The sequence below is a fragment of the Quercus robur genome, chromosome 10 (genome assembly GCF_932294415.1).
Source record: "Quercus robur chromosome 10, dhQueRobu3.1, whole genome shotgun sequence".
NCBI classification, from domain to species: domain Eukaryota; kingdom Viridiplantae; phylum Streptophyta; class Magnoliopsida; order Fagales; family Fagaceae; genus Quercus; species Quercus robur.
Window position 1 is genome coordinate 43,726,791 of NC_065543.1, and position 9,470 is coordinate 43,736,260.

General features: G+C 36.8%; 1 protein-coding gene across 1 annotated transcript; it reads left to right on the forward strand.

Moving 5' to 3' along the window:
• Positions 1-4,028: 4,028 nt before the first annotated feature.
• Positions 4,029-5,399, forward strand: LOC126701818 (cyanidin 3-O-galactoside 2''-O-xylosyltransferase FGGT1-like). Its single transcript, XM_050400199.1, has one exon. The coding sequence runs from the start codon at positions 4,029-4,031 to the stop codon at positions 5,397-5,399; it is 1,371 nt and encodes a 456-aa protein (XP_050256156.1).
• Positions 5,400-9,470: the final 4,071 nt, after the last annotated feature.

The window sequence follows — 9,470 nt, forward strand, 5'->3', positions numbered from 1 at the left end:
CCCCATCACCTTCAACTCCCTGCACCTTTTCTTCAACGGTGTCAGGTTCAAGTTGGGTCTTTTTGGCTGCCTGAGTTATGGGCATGTAAGGGTGCGGGGGAAGAATAAGGTCTCGGAGCTGTAGCCAACCTTTCCTCCGACATACCTCCTCGGCTTTCTCCAGCTTTCTTGTATTTTCTTTTCTTGCTTATGTAGTAAGCTTTGACGTGGGCTGATTCCAGCTTTTCATTTGTACATTGTACTATTTCTTTATCGTAATAAAAATGGAAATTGATTTACATGTTTTAAACGTTGATCTAATGGGCAACACAACTCTGTGAACGAATGTGCTCTATGTATGTGTTGCTTAGAGAGTATTTGTGATAAAGCTACTTTGAAGCATAATCTAATCAAATCTCATCTGTCATCACTATCAGGTATTATACCGATAATTTGTAATAAATCAAAGTTACGAAACTAACCGGGATATCAGTTGGACATTCTGTGATAAGCGCGTGAATGTCGTCCAAGGCTGATGATTTATAAACAATCTATCCGAGCAGTCGACTGGGAGTTAGGGAGCTCCGATGGCGCTTTTGTGTACTTGGTTTCCCCAGAGGCTTGGGTCCGAGGACCATGCAAGGCCTTGGTTCTGTCCAAAACTTGTATTCTCCTTTTTAAGTAGTTGGTTTCCCCAGAGGCTTGGGTCCGAGGACCATGCAAGGCCTTGGTTCTGTCCAAAACTTGTATGATTCTTTTTAAGTAGTTGGTTTCCCCAGAGGCTTGAGTCCGAGGACCATGCAAGGCCTTGGTTCTGTCCAAAACTTGTATGATTCTTTTTAAGTAATTGGTTTCCCCAGAGGCTTGAGTCCGAGGACCATGCAAGGCCTTGGTTCTGTCCAAAACTTGTATGATTCTTTTTAAGTAGTTGGTTTCCCCAGAGGCTTGAGTCCGAGGACCATGCAAGGCCTTGGTTCTGTCCAAAACTTGTATGATTCTTTTTAAGTAGTTGGTTTCCCCAGAGGCTTGAGTCCGAGGACCATGCAAGGCCTTGGTTCTGTCCAAAACTTGTATTCTCCTTTTTAAGTAGTTGGTTTCCCCAGAGGCTTGGGTCCGAGGACCATGCAAGGCCTTGGTTCTGTCCAAAACTTGTATTCTCCTTTTTAAGTAGTTGGTTTCCCCAGAGGCTTGGGTCCGAGGACCATGCAAGGCCTTGGTTCTGTCCAAAACTTGTATTCTCCTTTTTAAGTAGTTGGTTTCCCCAGAGGCTTGGGTCCGAGGACCATGCAAGGCCTTGGTTCTGTCCAAAACTTGTATGATTCTTTTTAAGTAGTTGGTTTCCCCAGAGGCTTGGGTCCGAGGACCATGCAAGGCCTTGGTTCTGTCCAAAACTTGTATGATTCTTTTTAAGTAGTTGGTTTCCCCAGAGGCTTGAGTCCGATGACCATGCAAGGCCTTGGTTCTGTCCAAAACTTGTATGATTCCTTTTAAGTAGTTGGTTTCCCCAGAGGCTTGAGTCCGAGGACCATGCAAGGCCTTGGTTCTGTCCAAAACTTGTATGCTTCTTTTTATTTGCTTGTTTTCTGAAGGTTTAGCTCCTCGAATAAGGTGGGGGGAGCTGGCCTGGTGTTTGAAGCCCCTAGGCTTGTCCATGTCGTTGACAACGTGGAACGTAGCCCCTAGTAAGAGCTTATGTTGGAATATCAGCAATATGTCGCCGGTGATATAGGCACCTTCATAGCCCCTTGTTCGACAGAAGCTCAACTTCGCCACCGCTCGAGCTAACATGCAAGCCTCCCCACAGACGGCGCCAATTGTAAGGACACGATTTGCGTTGGACCACAGTAGGGTTGGGTTCGCACGTAAATGGACCCGTACAATATCATTTGTAGAAAGTGGGATCGAAAGGCTAAGTCATGTTTACTCGGCTGTGGTTTTGTTAAGTTGTTCATGCATGATCTAGAGGTGTTCACCCCTTTTTGGTCCTTTTCTTTCCGGGAGGATCCCCCTCTTTAGGTTGCAAATTTTCCTTTTATATTAGCATGCATTCAATTTCCTTCGTCCACGTGTAGGGTCGAACTTTCCTAGCCTGACACTTGTCCCATCAGTTTAAGACCTGAGTTGTTGGGAGTGGTTGAGTAGGCTAAAGAGACACGACTCTGTGAGAGGCAAAGCTCCGTCTAGGGCAGGTAGTTTGGGCAGCCTGTCCTAGATATTTTATATTTCTTACAAGATTATCCCTATGCCGCTTTTACCCCTTTCCTTAGTGTAGCTCTGGGCTAGCCGAGGGCTGTACCTTCCTCGGCGGTTTCTATGGCCCATTGGTGCTTTGTGTTTATTGGGCTGGGACTACTATCCTCTTCGGCCTGGGCCTTAAGTATTCCTGTGAATAGGTGGATCTGGCCCATCTGTTGTCGGGCCCCACAAGCTCCGTTTTTAATTTTTAGTTTTTATATACAATTTTTTAAAACCTTAATTCAAAAGTACAAGTAAATTTGAACACATTTCAGCAAAAAACTAAATAAATTGTTCCCTAACGGACACAAAATCTCAAGTTTGAAAATCAAACAATCGAAAATGTTTCACAAATATGGATAAATGAGTACATTTCTCTATTTTTTATTCTTTTGCAAAAGAATGATCCCATGACTTAGGGTCCGTTTGGATACAGTTGAAAACTGAAACTGAAAACTGAAAAACACTGCAGCGAAATAATTTTTAAATGTGTGAATAGTATCGTGGGACCCATTTTTAATGAAAAAGTTGCTGAAAAGTGAAATTTGTGGGTCCGTGAACAGTACACGATGTGTTGTGATTGGTCCAAAAATATTTGAAAAGTCAAAGTTTGCGGCTACTGTTCATTGAACAATGCATGAACAGTAGCCGCACCCCTCAAAACGCTCAAAAACGCGTGAAAAAAAGAAAAAACGTAAACGCAGACGCAGACTTTTCATCCCAATCCAAACGCAACCTTAGTCTACTTAAAAAATTCTTCATTCCACAATTTATGTAGACAAAGTCTTGATTCGAACATGAAATCTTCTCTACATTGTTTGGAAGATGGATTGAACAATCTTCATAATGAATCTCTGGCTTTTAACTTGAGAGAGATTTGTTGTTCTTCAAGTTCTTTGAATGTTTTTCGAGTTTTAGAAAGATTCTTTGTATTTGAAGGCTTTTGGGAGGAAGTTTTTTAGGGTTTTAGAGGCTTGATTTATAGAGGGTTTTTTGAAGTTTCTAGAGGTTTTTGAACTTGATTTTTCTGGAGGTTTTTGAACTTGATTCTAATGAACTTCAAGTTTTAGAAGAAAGATTCAAATGAATTTTTTTTTAATGTCTTTCAAGTGCTCTTGAGGTAGAATTTATCCAAATTTAATTTCAATGTATAGAAAAAATTGATGTAGAATGAAAGGGGTGTCGTCTATTTATAGTGGTTTCTTAAGACGAGTTCCACTTTAAATTGATCTCTTTGAGGTTATATAGTATATTTTGATTGGCCCAAAATCAAAGAGTCCACTAAGACTTGTTAATATTTATCTCTATTTTTATTCATTTTAATAAAGATAATTATCCACAATTTTGATTAAAAAAATTTAATTATCATGGGGCCCAAATGACTCATGGTAAATTTTAATTTACCAATGTAATGTCATCTTGGATGATACATGTCAACACTTAATTTATTTAATTTTCCTTCTCAAAAAAAAATTATATTTAATTTAATGACACATAGATTTGAAATTTGTTATTAAATTTTGTGTCGTGTGATTTTATAATTGGGTGAATAAATTTTTGCCTCCTACACGTCATTTAGAATTTTAAATGTCACAACACTATATAGGAGGCTCTCATACCATAACAATAGAGGATACTTTATTACTTCTTCTTGGTCCACGCATCAAAAAATATCTTTTGGGTGACAATATCACAATACCGCTCTAAAAATCCGCTCATTTGTTATTTGGTTGTTGCATATTTTAAGAAAGGAATCAAGGGATAGAATTCTATATAGTTGACTCATGCTCGTGTATTTTTGTTTTGCAGCAAATATGAGTGACAAAACCTTTCACGTAGTTATGTACCCATGGTTTGCCATGGGCCATCTAATTCCATTCCTCCAAATCTCCAACAATCTTGCTGAGAGAGGCCACAAAATCTCTTTTTTCCTGCCAACCAAAGCTCAAGCTAAACTAGAACCTCTCAATCTTCACAAAGACCTCATTTCTTTCATCCCAATCAGTGTTCCACATGTAGATGGCCTCCCTCCTGGTGCTGAAACAACCGCTGATGTTCCTCTCCCAATGCATCCCCTCCTCATGACTGCTATGGACCTTACTGCACCCTTCATTGAAGCTTCTCTTCGTGACCTCAAACCCCATTTTGTATTCTATGATTTCACTCACTGGTTACCAGCACTGGCACGCCGGCTAGGCATTAAGTCGGTACTTCATTGCATCATTAGCCCGGCAACTGTAGGGTTTTTGCTAAGTCCAGAAAGACAAAATGAAGAACCCCTTACAGCTGCTGGTTATAAGGAACCTCCACCAAGTTTCCCACCTTCATCGATCAAGTTAACTCCTTTTGAAAATCGACATTTAACCTTTGGAGGGGTGAAACAATATGGCCGAGGCATAACATTCATGGAACGCCAATTGATATCTTTCAATGAATCTGATGCGATTAGTTTCAAAAGTTGCACAGAGATGGAAGGGCCTTACTGTGACTATGTTGCAGAACAATTCAAAAAACCTGTTATTCTTGCAGGGCCAACAGTGCCTAAGCCACCAACTATAGCATTAGAAGAGAAATGGGCAAAATGGTTGGATAGCTTCAAGGCCAAAACTGTGATATTCTGTGCATTTGGAACCGAATGCATTTTAAAGAAGGATCAGTTTCAAGAACTGGTTTTGGGTTTTGAGCTAACAGGCTTGCCTTTTTTGGCTGCGCTTAAAAAACCAATGCAGGCTGAAACAATTGACTCTGCATTGCCAGAAGGGTTTGAAGAGAGAGTAAAAGGAAGAGGGGTTGTTCATGGGGATTGGGTTCAGCAGCAATTAATACTGAGGCATCCTTCTGTAGGGTGCTTTGTGACACATTGTGGGTCTGGTTCTTTATCAGAGGCCATGGTGTCTGAGTGCCAATTGGTGCTGCTACCACACGCTGGGGATCAAATTATCAATGCAAGGCTGATGAGTGAAGATCTAAAAGTGGGAGTTGAAGTTGAGAAAGGTGAGGAAGATGGGCTATTTACTAGGGAAGGTGTGTGCAAGGCAGTGAAAGCTGTAATGGATGATGATAGTGAAGTGGGAAAAGAGGTGAGAGCCAACCATGCTAAATGGAGAGAGTTCTTGTCCAGCAAAGGTCTTGAAAACTCCTACATTGATAACTTTGTTCAAAAGCTGCACCATCTGCTCAAATGATTTTATGGTATTTTTATTTTGGAAGTTAGCTATATATATGTAAGATGAATGGCTATTTCATCATGACTGGTCTTAAGCCAATTTCTGCCAAGTGATCTTGTTTGAAGTTATTTAGTTTGGTTTAAATCAACATGCAAGACATATGAATGTATGATTTTAAATTTGAGTGACGAAGCTGTGAAGGTAAAGATGACTTGTATTGTATTGCGGCTTCTAATAATGATTATCATTGAAGGATTAATTGCAATTTGTACCATTTAGATAATAATTTAATCTAAAAATTATGCACTGGATTGAATGTGTGATAAATGTTGTTGTATCTACGCTACTAATTAATTAGAACATTATTCCATGTTTGGGTTTCTTATTTTGCTTACCAAAATACTCTCAAATTCATATGTTTAAAAAGTTTAAATAATAAGGTTAGATATATAAAAATACTAATTTAAACTCCTAAATTTTAGATACTTATCCATATCCCTTAAAATTAGGCACTTCCATCTCTCCTTATTCCTTCTAAACCAATTCAGTTTTTAAAATCAAACATAAATAAATGCCTCTCTTCCTCAATTTAAATTTTTTTTTTTTAATCTCTTTCTTTATTCTCTCAGAGGAAGGAGTAGTCTTTTCCTACAAGGTAATTCTTTTAGTGCTTTTTAAAAAAAAAAATCATTTTATTGCTCATATGATTTTGATTGTTCTATATGATTTTTAGTTGCTTCTTTCTCTTTGATTGTTCTATATCATTTTATTGCTCATCACACGTGCGAAGCGCGTGTTGTGAGGCTAGTTTTATATATGCACTAGCTTTTTAAGCTAACAATAATTCTATATTATTACATTTCATTTGCAAAATTTATAGTCCCTACACATTTAGTTGCAAGATACTCTACAAAACATGCAAGGAGAACCAAATAGATGAGATATTAGATCTCTCATATTGCTACAAAAATGAGATATCTTAAACAGAAGACATAGTACAAAAATGCTTGGAAAACAACTTTCACCATTCTTTGACTTGTTGGAAAGAAAATATATTGAGGAGACTCTAATTGAGTAGTTAATATAACATATATGGACCACTTGGCTTAAAAGATTTAAGTCCATGAGTTTGAGCCCAATTATTAGGCCTGTTCATGGGTCGGGTCGAGTTAGTTTTGGACCCAACCCAGACTCAACCCGCCACCGTCAAGTGGAGGGCAGAGGAACTCGACCACCAGAATCAATCGATCGAGTCAGTTTTGGGTGAGGGTGAGCGTCGGTTGGTTCGATCGCTTGTCGAGATCTACAAAAACGTCGCCAGAATATGCAAAAACATCACTGAAATCTGCAAAAATGTTGCTAGAATCTACATTTTTTCTCTAAAAATTGCTGGGATTTAGCTGGATCTAGCTAAATCCCACTAGATTTGGTCAAGATCTTACTAGGGGTTTGTTTGGATTGAACTTATTTTGTTGAAACTGAAAACTGAAAACACTGTAGCAAAATAATTTTTAAATGTGTGAATAGTACTTTAGGACCCATTTTTAATGAAAAAATTGCTGAAAAGTGATATTTGTGGGTCCCGTATACTGTTCACGGGACCCACAAGACTGATAAAAGTGACGAAAAAGTAGGAAAAGTGCGGCTACTGTTCATGAACAGTAGCCGTTGTCCTCTGCTGCAGCTAACAAAAAAAAAAAGAGAAAACGCAACATAAAACGCAGACGTGAGATTCATTGCTATCCAAACGTTCACTATCTAGTCAAGATCTTGCCGAATCTGGCTTGATTTGGCCGGATTTTTTATATAGCTCCGATCGGGTTCGTGTTGCTCAGGTTTTGGAGAAGCAAACTTGCCACTCGATCTGTCGGCATCAATTCTTGGAATCGAAAATCCGTCACCAACCGATTGGATCTTTGGTTTGGGCTAAAATCGGGTTGACGTCGGGTGGGTTGGTCAGTTTTTCAAGCTCCGATCGAGTTTGGACACCCCTACTAATTATGTTATATTAATCACTACCTCTTGTTATTTTTGTTCAATGTAGAACTTTGCTCTCACACATGTATACCCAACATGACTATAATTACATCTGACCTCTAATACAATATGAAATAAAAAACGAAAGGTGAAGAACTACTTTGAAAAGCAATTTGCAATTAAAGGCAATCAATTCACAAAAATTTATCTCTTGAACTTTCTCTATTTCTTAATAAATTGAAATAAGGAATAAAATACATGATTGGAATAATAACATTTGGAAATGCTCATACAACGTTAATAAGGTGGAACATACATTTTCCACAAATGTTAAGTGACTTTCATATTTTTCTATGCAGAGCACCATTCATTTTATTCGTAGAATTAACAAATGATAATAGTCATCCCCAACAAAATAATCCATCAATGACATTGACATTTTACAATTAGAATTATTCAATACTAATTTGCTACATACCTCCAGTAGAATTTAGTCAATTTACTGCCGTGATCCCAGGGATGTAACTTTAACTCCGTTGAACTCTTCCACAATGGATCTCTTCACACGAAAACTCAGGTCTATGACTTCAAGTATCAATTTGAATGTTCTCAAAGCAACAACTTGACCGTGTGTAAGTTTCAACAACTTCCCAATAATCACTAGTCTTCAAATCTTCATCCAAATAACTAGTCTTCAAATCTTCATTTTGTTGGAAAAGGAGAGTCTCACTTGACACAAAATCCTTGGTGCACATCAAACACATCAATCACTCACAAAATTGTGCTATCCAATGATAAGGGTTATTGGCATTTGACACCATATTAAAAAAACCCGAAACAATGAATGGAATAAAATTCATACATTAATATTATAACTTTTATTGTAATAAAAAATTCAAATATTTGAATGCTCTATAAATTAAAAATGTTGAATGAGATACAAAATATGTAGAATTAAAGTACTAGATCTGTATAGTGTACACCATGTTAAATACTAAAACTTGTTCCATCCATTGCATATCCAATTCTATTTGGATTTCATTGATGTGACTTTTATTTCGATGATCTTCTTCTCCTTCTCCTTTTCTTTCTTAAGTAGAGTTATTAAGGGGGTGTTTGGTTTGTCATAATGTTACATTACACCGTAATATTATATCATTAAAATCTTAAATTAATGTAATCTCAATACAAGAATGTAATATTACATTATTTAGGAAGGTGACGAGATTTAGGTAATATTTTGTAATTTTAGATTATGGTAGTGTTAGAAAAAATAAAATAAACAAAATTTTAATGTCACATTATTGTAATGTGTATCACATCAAAAACACATCACAGCAAACCAAACGTCTTTTAACAATCAAGGAGTAAAGATTTGATGGCACAAATATAGCTTTAGCAAATAAATAAAAAGGACAAAGTTCAAATGATCCACACATTTTCTTTTTAGTAAAATATTTCAAAATAAACATCTAAATCTACATGATACCACGCTAAAAATATAGTCAAAATTTTCATATTTGTATCTAATTATATGTTATATTTTATTTTTATTTTTTTGCAAATGAGAAGGAAAATAGTTTCTCTATGTTTAGTTCACAATTATTACGAACCAATGCATTTTCCCTTAACTAGATCATGAATGTTTTTTTTTTAATCTTTTTTTTTTCTATAATAATATTTTAAGGGGACAAGTTATTGGGGATCAAACCTAAGCTCTCTTATAAGGGAGAGTCAAGCAGTACCATGTGAGCTAAGCAGTTTGATGGTTCATGAATGATTCGATTTCTAATAATTCAAATTTTGTTTTGTTCTGTTTTTCAATGAGACGTGGATTAGGGCTATAGTTTTCTTACCACACTACTACATGGAAGAGAAATTAGGAGTAATATTTAATTTTTTTGGCATTGTCATTACTTCAAAACAAAATGACAAAAAAATTTAAATGTTGCTACATTGTCAATCTGCGAACATGTCAAGTACAAACAATGCTCTTTTGTGTATTTTAATATCTTTTTTTTTTTTTAAGTATAACTATGTTTACACACAATTATCTAGTTCAAATGTTTTCAGTCCAACGAGGAATTTCAACATTGACAAGCTGTTGAGTGG